The sequence below is a fragment of the Phyllobates terribilis genome, unplaced genomic scaffold (assembly GCF_046119375.1).
Source record: "Phyllobates terribilis strain yellow unplaced genomic scaffold, ASM4611937v1 Scaffold_5__5_contigs__length_657084704, whole genome shotgun sequence".
Taxonomy (NCBI): domain Eukaryota; kingdom Metazoa; phylum Chordata; class Amphibia; order Anura; family Dendrobatidae; genus Phyllobates; species Phyllobates terribilis.
This window is the reverse complement of record NW_027362765.1, coordinates 42,280,045-42,295,157: the sequence shown is the minus strand read 5'-3', so window position 1 is coordinate 42,295,157 and position 15,113 is coordinate 42,280,045. Positions and strand designations below refer to the sequence as shown.

The 15,113-nt window shown below is 40.9% G+C and overlaps 1 protein-coding gene across 1 annotated transcript in view; it reads left to right on the top strand.

The window, feature by feature from the left end:
• Nucleotides 1-15,113, top strand: part of LOC141270668 (gastrula zinc finger protein XlCGF66.1-like) — a 35,818-nt gene that overhangs the window by 14,770 nt on the left and 5,935 nt on the right. The window contains exons 2-6 of the mRNA XM_073680764.1: nt 9,497-9,645; nt 9,775-9,951; nt 10,034-10,157; nt 10,241-10,338; nt 10,520-10,610. Coding sequence (XP_073536865.1) covers nt 9,568-9,645; nt 9,775-9,951; nt 10,034-10,157; nt 10,241-10,338; nt 10,520-10,610 — 568 coding nt within the window. The 5' untranslated portion in view covers nt 9,497-9,567. The remainder of the gene's footprint in view (nt 1-9,496; nt 9,646-9,774; nt 9,952-10,033; nt 10,158-10,240; nt 10,339-10,519; nt 10,611-15,113) is intronic.

The following is a 15,113-nucleotide window of genomic DNA, read 5'->3' as shown; positions in this document are numbered from 1 at the left end:
GAGAGGACCACAGTATAAGGTGAATCTGCAACAAAAGAGACATAAGTTAGAGCGCACACGCGAACTTACATAAACACGCCAGTCAAAAACATGGTGGCAAATTGATTATAGGGTAACACTGCGTCAAAACAGTATTAAATAATAATAAATGATAATAAATAAATAATAAACTGAATATTGGAAAATGTACAACAGCGAACCAGATGGACAAAAGAATCTTAGGCCCACATGTATGGGATAATCCACCCCGATTGAGGACCCAGGTGACAGTACATCAAGAGGTGTAACATAGTAACTGTATATAAACAGATAGAGGAGCAGGGGAGACTTTAGTTAAAGGAGAGGAGGTCGTATTCCCTATTCAATCCCCTGGGAGAAAGGGTGTCCAATGTGTGGATCCAGAAGGCTTCCCTCTGTTTAAGGAGTAGGGTCCTGTCTCCACCGCGGCGCGGCGGTACCACTTGTTCCAGAACCTGGAACCTAAGTTGGGAGATGTTGTGTCCTGAAGTAATGAAATGATAGGGGATTGGTAAGAGTAGATTTTTACACCTGACCGTAGATTTGTGCTTTGAAATTCTGTCACGGATTGGTTGCGTGGTTTCGCCTACATAGAGGAGGCCGCACAACGCTTCCTTCAACAACCCAAAACCGGTACCTTCCCTTGCCTTCATTGTAGGCAGTGTAACAATGTTACTAAAGGGAACTCAATTCACCATCCGCACACCGGTAGGAAATATACTATCAAAGGGTATTTCACCTGTGACAGCTCGTTTGTCGTCTACCTCATCAAATGTCCATGCGGCCTCCTCTATGTAGGCGAAACCACGCAACCAATCCGTGACAGAATTTCAAAGCACAAATCTACGGTCAGGTGTAAAAATCTACTCTTACCAATCCCCTATCATTTCATTACTTCAGGACACAACATCTCCCAACTTAGGTTCCAGGTTCTGGAACAAGTGGTACCGCCGCGCCGCGGTGGAGACAGGACCCTACTCCTTAAACAGAGGGAAGCCTTCTGGATCCACACATTGGACACCCTTTCTCCCAGGGGATTGAATAGGGAATACGACCTCCTCTCCTTTAACTAAAGTCTCCCCTGCTCCTCTGTCTGTTTATATACAGTTACTATGTTGCACCTCTTGATGTACTGTCACCTGGGTCCTCAATCGGGGTGGATTATCCCATACATGTGGGCCTAAGATTCTTTTGTCCATCTGGTTCGCTGTTGTACATTTTCCAATATTCAGTTTATTATTTATTTATTATCATTTATTATTATTTATTACTGTTTTGACACAGTGTTACCCTATAATCAATTTGCCACCATGTTTTTGACTGGCGTGTTTATGTAAGTTCGCGTGTGCGCTCTAACTTATGTCTCTTTTGTTGCAGATTCACCTTATACTGTGGTCCTCTCCCACCTCCCCTTCGTTTTCCATCTATACCTCTCGTTGTTTCCCTCTCCTGGCTATGTACATCGTCCTGGAACGCAAGTGATCCCTTCATGGAACGCACCGGCTTTCATCACTTCCTGTTCGCTTCAAACCGGAACTTCCGGTTTGCGCTCTCCCTCTGTGGAACGCAGACGGTGACCCGCAAACGTCATTTCCGGTTGCGTAGTATGGCACTTCCGGTATGCGCAGTCCGGTGTTTCGGATTCGCGCGTCTTTTGCATTTTAGACCCTTTATTAACCTCCCTCTCTGCACTTATGGTTACTCCAACTAGCGGTGGAGACCGCGTTGTGATGTCCATGCCCCCACGCGCTTCTCAGCAGGTAACCTTTGGCACAGCACGCCTTTCTGGCGCACTCTGTGAGGTCCTTGCCTCTGATTTCTTTCACCTTCTCACCTGTAGGCAGCCCTATTGGGACCCACTTGTTGCTCACATCTCTCGCAGAATTACCCGATATGTGCCCACTTCTGCCAGCTGTCTTGTGTTCTGTTTTTTCTTCCCCTTCCCCCCATACCTATGTGCTCCATACCTTTGTCCCCTTCTCCCTGTCCTTCTTCCCCCCCCCCCCACCCCACCCCTTCCTTTGTGATTTCCCTACATATTATGGAAAAGTATACTGTGTATCTATGTGCTATATATTTCGCTTATGCATTACTGTGCACACTTGTATAATATAATGGGTAGGATTTCTGTTTCACTACTTATGATATGCTGTTTTTTCACTATGTCATCTAGAAATGATATTTGTATCGTTCTGTATCTAATTGTCTATGACATTGTCCTATTTTCTACAGTCAACTGAAGAAGGTCGCTAAGACCGAAACGTTTTGGTGTTATTTCTGTGTGCAGATTTATTTCACAAAGTCAATAAATTTTCTCTTGCAAAAGGACGATTAAGTGCCGAGGCTCTTTGATCTGATATACCAGGGTTTGGCCCCTACTCGTGCACACTCATAGGGAGTGCAGTGATTTATATCTTTATTTAGCAGTGGCTGGATGACACAATTATTGATGCATACTTGGCACTACAATGTAGTGTAGCCATGGGGAAAAACCCTCACCTGAAATTTGCCTACATTCCATGTAACTTCGTTGATGCATTTTGCAAGAAGTGGACCAAAAGCAAAACACCCTATCACACTACAATGATACATGGGAAGAGAAACAACATATGGCACAAGGATATCATATTAATACCTTGCTATATATTTGGCAACCATTGGGTGCTAACAATAGTAGTGCCAAAATATAGAAGTGTCTATTATATTGACAGCAAGTACAGTGCAGAGGATAAGACAGTTGTACAGGCAGTCCATGTTCTTCTGAAGGTGCTATCCTATTTGCGTGAAGGAGAGCCATATAACAAAACATGGAAATGGGTGAAGCCAGTTGATGTCCTGAAACAGAAGGATGGCTCCAGTTGTGGAGTTTATGTTTGTATCTGGGCACGTGTTTTAGCAAATGGGACCACCATTAGACTAAACCATGATGAAGTACACAACTTTCGTGATTTTATTTCTACTGAATTACAAGCAGTGGTTCCAGGCACAGTAAAAGTTACCACAGTTACTGGTGATACAACTGTGACACTCCCAGAAGTAAGTAGTCAGTGGTGGTCAGATGCAGATTTTACACCAACAGTGCAACCAGGACCTCAAAACTTTTGTACTCTTAATTGGATGACTAATTAATGTAATACAATTTGGGAAGCCAATTCAAGCATCTGTTATGCAGGAGTGAATTGTTGCCAGCCTAATAGAAATGTGTGTGCAACAAAGGAAGATATGAAAATGGTTTTCTGTGAATTTGCATGCCAAGATTGGTACCACAAAGCATGTGAAGGACTATCTGATAAACAATTACCATCTATGTACAAATGCAGAAAATGTCAAAATGCTGAATTGGAGGTGTAAAGTACCTTTTCCTTGTTAGTATGTAACATTATTAAGCAACTTATGTTTTAAGTGTAAACAGAATATGTTTGATTTCTTTTTAAAGAGTAACTATCAATTTTTTGTTATTAACATTTATTATATATAAAAAAAAAATTTTGAATAGGTCTTTTTTTTTATTCTTACATTTTTCACACATCCTACAATAATCTGTCCCTAAATCACTAATTTGAAAACATGCAACTAACTGTCCCTCGCTAAACTATTCTCCTAAAGCGTATTCAGATTGAAGACGTTTTAGGAGAATGAATGCCCGAGGATGCACGTGCACGCGCATTCCGGCAACTGTTCAGTTGCACTTTGGCCCAGAAGAGGAGCTTCATGGGCCGACAGGAGGGTAAATAAGAAGTTTTCTTATTTTAAACAGGTTCTAATGGGTTAAGGGGGTTCTAGAAAAAAAAACTTCAAACATGCTAGTTACTCTTTAATATGGTTTTGTCAAGTATTCGTAATCCATTCAGTTGTGTAAATGTTAATTTAAATATTTCTCCCAAATAAAAGTTTTATGTAACTTAGACTTGATGCTATGTTTTGATTTGTTTTAAATAAGGTTATGTCAATATTCGTAATCCGTTCAGTCATGTAAGTGTTCACTTAATTATTTTTCTGTAATGAAAATACTTTTATGTAATTTATACTTCATCATCTGATCTAGGATTCAGCATTCATTTCAAATCTACAGTAACATATATGAGACTTGTGTTTACAACAGACAGCTTAATTTTGCCTCATAAGGGCTCGTTCACACAGACAGCGTTTGCGCGTTTTTTCAGCGCATCCGTTCTGCGCTGAAAAAGCGAGCCTATTGTTGTCAATGGGCTAGTGCAGACACTACGCTTTTTCTGCGCATCGAACGGATGCGCAGAAAAAAGCGACAGCTTGTCCGTTTTTGCCGCGCAGAACGGACTGCCGCCGCCTATTTGAATGACTGTGTGAGCTAAAAACCAGCGACACAGTAATTCAGCATGCTTTTCTTATACGCGTGTGCATAAAAAGCGCATGCACATAACGGAGCCGAAACGGCCAGTGTGAGTGAGCCCTTAATTTTTTTTTAAAATAAAGTAAACTGTATATTTTATTTTATCAGTAAACTGAGATCAGAGAGATTATATAAATTAAGAAAACCATTTAAAAAAACTGTGCCATTGCCATAGTCTTGTGTGAAAATCAAACAAACAAAAACAAGGGCTTTAAGGCAAAATTTTTCGATAAAGATCTACTTAGGGATTCACTGTTTATTTGAAATGTAAAGTTATTATATAGGAATGTATGAATTAGGCTGTGTGCCCACGTAGCATTTTTCAAGCGTATATGCTGCGGAATTTCCGCAGCGTAAACGCTTGAAAAACGCATGTATATCCGCACCCCATGGTCCCCAATGGGATTCCGCAAGTTCTATGCACATGCTGCGGATTTTTCCGCAGCGTTTATGCCGCGTTCAAAAATCCGCAGCATGTCATTTAATTTTGCGTTTCCGCAAGCGGAATTGCCTTTGTCCAATGCATAAAAAACGCAAGGCAATTCCGCATGTGGAAAACGCGTGATAAACGCGCGAAAAATGCGCGATAAACGCGTGCGGAATTCCGCATGCGTTTTTCCGGGAGAGGACTTGCATTTATGCAGCAGAAATTTTCTGCTTCATAAATGCAACGTGGGCACATAGCCTTAACATTGTTGAAAACAGAATTACATTTTTAAGCTCTGTTTTTCTTGTTGGAATAAGTTCATATTAATGACAAACTTATTTTCAGAGTTGCATCAAGATCTTCTTAGGGATTCAGTGTTTATTTGAAATTTAAAGTTACTAAATAGAAATGTATGGGTTTGCCTTGTTGAAAACACAATTACAGTTTTAACCTCTGCTAATTTATTTTTAAATAGAGTGAAGTGGAAATGAAAAATACATAAAAAAAAAATTCAACTGTAATAAAAAACTACCATAGGCCTAGGTATAGAAGAATATGGCGGCGCATAAAAACTGAATCCCTAAAAAAATCTTAATGAAACTTGGAAGATAACCTTGTTGTACTAATATGAACTTATTCCAATAAAAAAAACGGAGCTTAAAACCGTTATTCAGTTTCCAACCATGATAACACACTAACCCCTCCACTCCCGGAGATAGCGCCCCCTTCCCCCAGTTCTGTCATGTGTATATGTACAGTAATATAACGCTGGATGTGCTCATGTATACAGGGGCATTAACCCCTCCATTCCCGGAGATAGTGCCCCCTTCCCCGAGTTCTGCCATGTGTATATGTACAGTAATATAACCCTGGATATGCTCATGTATACAGGGGACATTAACCCCTCCATTCCCGGAGATAGTGCCCCTCCCCCCAGTTCTGCCATGTGTATATGTACAGTAATATAACGCTGGATGTGCTCATGTATACAGGGGACATTAACCCCTCCATTCCCGGAGATAGTGCCCCCTCCCCCCAGTTCTGCCATGTGTATATGTACAGTAATATAACCACTGGATGTGCTCATGTATACAGGGGACATTAACCCCTCCATTCCTGGAGATAGTGCCCCCTTCCCCCAGTTCTGCCATGTGTATATGTACAGTAATATAACACTGGATGTGCTCATGTATACAGGGGGCATTAACCCCTCCATTCCCGGAGATAGTGCCCCCCTCCCCCCAGTTCTGGCATGTGTATATGTACAGTAATATAACGCTGGATATGCTCATGTATACAGGGGACATTAACCCCTCCATTCCCGGAGATAGTGCCCCCTTCCCCCAGTTCTGCCATGTGTATATGTACAGTAATATAACTCTGGATGTGCTCATGTATACAGGGGACATTAACCCCTCCATTCTCAGAGATAGTGCCCCCTCCCCCCAGTTCTGCCATGTGTATATGTACAGTAATATAACCACTGGATGTGCTCATGTATACAGGGGACATTAACCCCTCCATTCCTGGAGATAGTGCCCCCTTCCCCCAGTTCTGCCATGTGTATATGTACAGTAATATAACGCTGGATATGCTCATGTATACAGGGGGCATTAACCCCTCCATTCCCGGAGATAGTGCCCCCTTCCCCCAGTTCTGTCATGTGTATATGTACAGTAATATAACGCTGGATGTGCTCATGTATACAGGGGCATTAACCCCTCCATTCCCGGAGATAGTGCCCCCTTCCCCCAGTTCTGCCATGTGTATATGTACAGTAATATAACGCTGGATATGCTCATGTATACAGGGGACATTAACCCCTCCATTCCCGGAGATAGTGCCCCCTCCCCCCAGTTCTGCCATGTGTATATGTACAGTAATATAACGCTGGATGTGCTCATGTATACAGGGGACATTAACCCCTCCATTCCCGGAGATAGTGCCCCCTCCCCCCAGTTCTGCCATGTGTATATGTACAGTAATATAACCACTGAATGTGCTCATGTATACAGGGGACATTAACCCCTCCATTCCTGGAGATAGTGCCCCCTTCCCCCAGTTCTGCCATGTGTATATGTACAGTAATATAACGCTGGATGTGCTCATGTATACAGGGGGCATTAACCCCTCCATTCCCGGAGATAGTGCCCCCCTCCCCCCAGTTCTGCCATGTGTATATGTACAGTAATATAACGCTGGATATGCTCATGTATACAGGGGACATTAACCCCTCCATTCCCGGAGATAGTGCCCCCTCCCCCCAGTTCTGCCATGTGTATATGTACAGTAATATAACGCTGGATGTGCTCATGTATACAGGGGACATTAACCCCTCCATTCCCGGAGATAGTGCCCCCTCCCCCCAGTTCTGCCATGTGTATATGTACAGTAATATAACCACTGAATGTGCTCATGTATACAGGGGACATTAACCCCTCCATTCCTGGAGATAGTGCCCCCTTCCCCCAGTTCTGCCATGTGTATATGTACAGTAATATAACGCTGGATGTGCTCATGTATACAGGGGGCATTAACCCCTCCATTCCCGGAGATAGTGCCCCCCTCCCCCCAGTTCTGCCATGTGTATATGTACAGTAATATAACGCTGGATATGCTCATGTATACAGGGGACATTAACCCCTCCATTCCCGGAGATAGTGCCCCCTTCCCCCATTTCTGCCATGTGTATATGTACAGTAATATAACTCTGGATGTGCTCATGTATACAGGGGACATTAACCCCTCCATTCTCGGAGATAGTGCCCCCTCCCCCCAGTTCTGCCATGTGTATATGTACAGTAATATAACCACTGGATGTGCTCATGTATACAGGGGACATTAACCCCTCCATTCCTGGAGATAGTGCCCCCTTCCCCCAGTTCTGCCATGTGTATATGTACAGTAATATAACGCTGGATGTGCTCATGTATACAGGGGACATTAACCCCTCCATTCCTGGAGATAGTGCCCCCTTCCCCCAGTTCTGCCATGTGTATATGTACAGTAATATAAGGCTGGATGTGCTCATGTATACAGGGGACATTAACCCCTCCATTCCCGGAGATAGTGCCCCTTCCCCCAGTTCTGCCATGTGTATATGTACAGTAATATAACTCTGGATGTGCTCATGTATACAGGGGGCATTAACCCCTCCATTCCCGGAGATAGTGCCCCCTCCCCCCAGTTCTGTCATGTGTATATGTACAGTAATATAATGCTGGATGTGCTCATATATACAGGGGAGGTCACTCTGGTTTGGGGACAGATGACACTTTCTCTCTGGGGTGTAGATCTAAATGTGGGGAACAGAGCGCACAATAGGGTGATACCCTATGGAGGGATATTAAGAGAGTGCTGGTTACACCCGCCTGATGGAGTTGTGACAGGCATAACTCCTATGAAGGCATGAAGAAGAACAGCTGCTGCCGCCCCGTGGCTGGAAGATAAATCCTCCAGGAGATATTGGATCCAGTTGGATGAACACGTAAGTGGGCTGCGCTGCTGAAGTAAATCAATTCTTCAGAGATGATGATGATGATGAAAAGGCTTTTTATTGACAACGCGTTTCAACGCAGTACTGGTGTCTTTCAAGTAAAAAAAAACAAATGTCATTTGTTTTTTTTCACTTGAAAAAGACGCCGGTACGTTGAAACGCATTGTTAATAAAAAGCCTTTTCATCATCATCATCATCATCATCATCTCTGAAGAATTGATTTACTTCAGCTGCGCAGCCCACTTACGTGTTCATCCAACTGGATCCAAAGTCTCTCTGGAGTGGAAATTTAGAGGGAATGGAAATGTCTGCTTTTTATCATCATGGAATTGTGCGAAAATGTAATTTTCCTAATTTCAGGCCACATTCCGACAAGACATGAGCAGCCTCATTCAATTCACTTGTAACTAAAGTTATATTGCATTTATAACAGGGTATACATGCCGACGCTCACCCAACAAACAAACAAAATGCTCTTTCCTTAAGTTATTACTTAGTTTATGCCCACAAGAAAACCATCATTATTGGCAACATCATCCTGTGAAAAATATGATACTTTATGGGGAGACGTCCATTATTATTAGCAATTGTTCTGCCACCATCATCGTTTGTTAGTCTCTGGAATCTAGCTAGAAAATAAACTTATGTACAATACTACATTTACTAGATTTTTAATCTAAATTTTTATTATTTAAAAATAATATTAAATATAATGTCATTATAGACATTTTAAAATAGGCTGAAACTTTATTATAGATAATTAAAAGATAGGTAAAAAATAAATCAAAGTAAACACTCCACACTGCACCCAAACAATGCATATCAGTAATCATTAATAATTCTATAAATTGTGTGAGTATTGTAATTTCCTCACACAAAATCCAAATCTGCATCATCTTTCCTTTAGTGTAGTTATCGCTTGCTGATTTGCAGCTCTTACATAATTGGTCATTGTAGGTGAAGTGGCCCTGGTGGTGGTTATTGTCCTTTTATTCATTTCTCATACATGTTGGTAACACCTCTGTGGCCAGTGATTAGCTGCAGGGTTCATGTGAGGGTGTGACATAATCTGTCCTTAAATATGGAGAAGCTACTTTATATCTCCTCATATGGTTTCTCATATTATCTTGAGAAATTGCTTGTTTGTTTTTTATGAGTTTACGTTTTCTCATCTTCTCATTCAAGTTCCTACAATATCGGATCCTCTCAGTGGAGATCTTCTATACAAGAGGATTTTCCTGATTGACCCATCAAGGATGGATAGGGACAGGGACAAGATGGCGGAGAGGATATTACACCTCACCCTAGAGATCCTGTTCCGGCTTACTGGAGAGGTGAGAGATTCTGATGTCATCCCATTACATAATTCTTATCTATGGAAATAACAGATAGACAGTACTGGAGAGGTGAGGACTCTGGAAATGTCTGTAGTGAGATTTATTACTGTGTCTCTCCATAACCAGGATTACATAGTAGTGAAAACCTCCAGTGAGCGCTGTCAGGCCCCTGTGTCTGAGGGATGGGGAAGACTCCAGAGCCCAATTACAGGGCCTCCACCTCAACCCTTGATACATGAGAACATCAATGACCAGAAGATCCTAGAACTCACCTACAAGATGATTGAGCTGCTGACTGGAGAGGTGACACTGCTGGGAATGCTGGGACATTAAACAGTAACGCTATGAAGGGATCAAGGGATGACGGTATCAATATATGTGTCAGGTTCCTATACGGTGTCAGGACGTCACAGTCTATTTGTCCATGGAGGAATGGGAGTATTTAGAAGGACACAAAGATCTGTACAAGGACGTCATGATTGAGGTTCCCCAGCCCCTCACATCACCAGGTAATAGACAGGACTAAATACACACGGTCTATAATTATATGTATGTAAAGAATGAATTCAGTCCCTGTATGTGTTTCCTCAAGTTCTATCCAGTGAGAGGACAACACCAGAGAGATGTCCCCGTCCTCTTCTTCCACAGACATGTAAACAAGAAAATCCAGATGTTCCTCAGGATCATCAGGTAGATGAGGAGAAAATGTCATAAGATCTCCCCTATGATGTGTAGACGGTTGTGAAGGTCTTGTTTTATCCACCAGTATTATATGTTTTATACTTGTGTAATGAGAATGGTGGAGATGGCAGGATTAGAGCTGATCATAGATGTCTCCATCTGTCTGTGACTTTTCCAATATTTGTTTCAGGGTAAAGATCTGACTCATATTAATACTACAGAGACATATGTGAGGGGTGATGAGCGATGTAAAGAAGAGATTCCTACATATGACTTCTCAGGTGAGTAGAAACCACTGAATGCAGAGAAGTCACAGATTCTTCTCAGTCACTGGCTGGTACCACTTTGTGTTAATTGTTGTGATCTCTGTGGTCTTTCAGTTTTTTTTGGTTTAGATTCACTCCTTTTGCCAAATTACTAAATAAATATACATGATAATATCGTTCTAGACCAAGGATGGTAAACCTTTTTTCTACCAAGGGCCATTTCGATATTGATAACATCATTCGAGGGACGCTCTAATTATCAAATTTAAAATTATCCTGCTATATTGGGACAAACAGTTAATTAACTCACCCATAATGTGATGGCTGGAACGGTTTCTCTTTGGTGAGATGATTGATGTTAAGTGGTATTGATCATGTTGCTACTCGCAACTGCTTTTCCAGATTTGCATCGTTCTTTGTGATGATAAGTTTTGGAAAGAACTTGCAGCAGTAAGTCTTTCAAAACACATGTATATTACACTGCACGTCCCTTCACAGTTGGAAATTCATCACTGCTCACATTACATTTATAGAACGCAAGCAGTGGGAGATCTGCAGTATATACATCACATAGGATACAATAGGGCTAGAACATATACATAACATAGAAGATGCTGGGACTGGAAAATATACATCACATGTGAGACACTGGGGGTGCTGTTTATACAGCACATAGGAGACACAGGGGCTGCAGCATATACAGCACATAGAAGACACTGGAGTATATACAATAGGAGATCACAGGAGACTAGCTGTTTCTTTCTATTTATTTTTAGTGTTCAAGTACTTTCTGACCGTCCATTTCTTTTATACTTACGGACGATCCACTTTCTGCTCTGCAGTGATGTTATAAAATGATGCTGCATAGTAGATTGTGCAGCTGTGAGTGCTTAGATCTGGATGTCAGATGCAGTCAGACTCCCCATATAGAAGGCAGGGATGGCTAATTACTGATTCTGCCTTCCTTATAGCTCTATACACAGCACAGACAAAGCGCTATGTATACAGATATAGAAATCGCCAACAGACCCAGCGGTCATGTGATCACTAAGGTGTAGTGAGGGACCAGGAGCTGGGTCTTAGAAGATCAAGTCAGCTCTGCTAAGCAGCTGGGAAGCTACATTTCCACTGTAACTGAAACTAATATATCAGCCCCAGTTAAAGGGTACAAAAGATTAAAAAGAAAGTATTTGTTGAAGTGCCCCTCATGGAGGGCTTAATGTGTAAATTAATTGAAAAAAAAAACCCGGGTAAAAATAGGATAATGAAAAACAATCTGCAGATCCAAATCACTGTTACTTGCCCCGCCTTATTGAAAAAGATGTTCAATATAGAAATTATTGTTACAGAAAGGGTAACACATTTTTTAATGTATTTTAGTAGTCGTTTGTGGTCAGAAAAAAAGGTGAAAACGCACGTATTACCCTTATTTTCCCACCAATATTGCTCAATATCAGCAAAAGAAAAATTGACTTACATAAAAATGAAGTGCAACGTATTACGAAAAAAGATGCAAGAAACATTTGAATATCCAAATGAATTTTTTTTTACAGCTCTTAAAACCGCATGTATGAAAAAAAAAACAAAAGTGTGCTCTATCTGGAACAAGGGTAAATGGCCTGGACTGAACTGGTGAAAATACGTAACTGTAAAGTACGTAGTCCATTCCATGTTGTTCTATGATGTCTTTGACAACTATGGATACACCTATCAAGTACTACAAGCAGCACATTGTCCTCAGAACATTGAGAACCTTGCCAAATTACTATCACAGCTAATTAATTCACAATTATCTTTATTATGTAGTAGACCCCCTCTGTCTGTTATTACCTGCTGCAAACATGATGCATAACCAAACACCAGCTTGTGGCAATGTTCCTGAGAAAAAATAGCCTATTCCTTTTGGCCACCCTGAGCCATGTCAGTAAGACTCTAGTACTTGGAGCTATTGAGAAATGTAATTGCTTTAAACACTTAATGACCTTCGACAAACATTTTCATCACAAGTTTTGAAAGAAAGTATGAAGCTGGCTCAGGAGCTGAGCTTGCTTCATACGTGGCAGACGATGACTGTGTTAAATAGCCGGCATCTGCCTATAATTTCAGCAATTAGATCTATCTCCATTTGCTATAGTTAAACCATTTAAAAAATTACATTGACTGATTGCCGTAAGCCGATGGGTGACCATTGCTGCGACAGGCCTACTGAAGGCCCCATAACTGTCATACTAGACTTCCTTTGAAACTCCACTGGAGGCTGGCTTCCTAAGAGATCCACAATCAATCTGCTATGCTGTGGAATTTCAGAACATACTGTAGTAGAAGTGGTCAAACAATCGCAGGTTCAATTCCCCGAGGAGGGCTAAAAAATAAAGTAATGATGAAACAAAAAGCTTCAAAACATATTGAAAAAAAAAAAATGAAGTAATATATGAAAATTTAAAACCAACCTCCTTTTCCCCCTTAAAAAAAAAAGAAATGAAATAAATGTAAAAAAATAATTGATATTGTCATGTCTAAAAAAAACGAAAAAAGTCTAATGTATCAAATTATAGAGTTGTTTAAACCTTACGATAAATGGCAAAATAAAATACTCATGGCTCTTAGGAGAGGCAGGGTAAAAAATGAAAGTGAAAAAAAAAATATTCCCTGATCCTTAAACTCTTCCCGCCAGGTCCAATTTTTGTTTTTTCGTTTTCACCTCACATTCTTCTAAGAGTCATAACTTTTTTATTTTTCCATAATTCAAAGTGGCACCAAATTGAAAAAAAAAGCAATTCTGACATTGTTTTTTAGGAATTGTTTTTAGGGCATACATTGTGTGGTAAAAAGGACTCTGCAATATGATTCTCCTCATCATTACACTTCGTGATAGAAAACTTGTCATGTTTTTTTATTATTATTTTAATGATGAATAAATAATCAAGAATTTGTAAAAAAAAAAAATATATATCTAAATTTTTTTTGGGCATGTTATCATTTTCCAAGACCTGTAACTTTTTAATTTTTCAGTCAATGGAGCTAAGTGATCTCTTATTTTTTTTGCAGGGTGGAACTCCGTTTTTATTGATACCATTTTGAATATGACATTTTGATGGCTTTGTATAGCATTCTTTTTTTTTTTTTTTTTGTAGTGTTGTGACAGGCAAAAAAACTGCAAATTTTGACGTGTTAAATTTTTTTCTGTTTAACCACTTTACAGCCTGGGACGTATTAGTACGCACAAGGCTGTAACCCACGGTTCAGTGAGGGCTCCGGCGCTGAGCCCGCACTCAACCGGGCACATGTCAGCTGATTCTTACAGCTGACATGTGCCCGCAACAGCCGCGTGTGGAATCGCGATCCACCCGCAGCTGTTAACATGTTAAATGCCGCTGTCAATCTCTGACAGCGGCATTTAACATCGCAGCGCCGAAAGCGGTGCATTAGCCCCGCCCATCGGTGACCCGTCACGTGATTGTGGGTCACCGATGCGTGGGCATGACAACCCAGGGTCTGCAGCAGACACCAGTGGTTGTCATGAGCTGATCGCTATGAGTGCCACCTAGTGGTCGGCGCTCATAGCACAGGAGCATTTCTGCTACATAGAGGTGATCTGCTCATCACCTCTATGTAGCAGAGGCGATCAGACTAGTGCTGCTTCTAGTCTACTATGGAGACTACAGAAGCAAGCAAAAAGTGTAAAAAAAAAATGTTTTTACAAATATTAAAAAAATATAAAAGTTTAAATCGCCCCCCTTTCGCCCCATTCAAAATAAAATAATAATAAAAAAACCCCACATACACATATTTGGTATCGCCGCGTTCAGAATCGTCCGATATATCAATATAAACAAAAAATTAATCCGATCGGTAAACGGCGTAACGATAAAAAAATTCTAAACGCCAGAATTACGTTTTTTGGTCACCGCAACATTGCAATAAAATGCAATAATGGGCGATCAAAACTTTGTATCTACCCCAAAATGGTATTAATAAAAACTTCAGCTCGGCGCGCAAAAAATAAGCCCTCACCCGGCCCCAGATCCCGAAAAATGGAGACGCTACGGGTCTTGGAAAATGGCGCCATTTTTTTTTTTTTTAGCAAACTTTGGAATTTTTTTTCACCACTTAAATAAAAAAGAACCTATACATGTTTGGTGTCTACGAACTCGTAATGACCCGGAGAATAATAATGGCAGGTCAGTTTTAGGATTCAGTGAACGTGGTAAAAAAATCAAAAAAAAAAATCTGTGGTATTGCACTTTTTTTTGCAATTTCACCGCGCTTGGAATTTTTTTCCCGTTTTCCCGTACACCGTATGGTAAAACCAGTAATGTCGTTCAAAATTACAACTCGTCCCGCAAAAAATAAGCTCTCACACGGCCATATTGACCAAAAAATAAAAACGCTATGGCTCTGGGAACAAGGGGAGCAGAAAACGAAAATGCAAAAACGGAAAATCTCAGGGTTGCGAAGGGGTTAAAGCGTTTACAGATCAAGTTAATTACTTTTATATTTTGATAGATCTGACTTTTA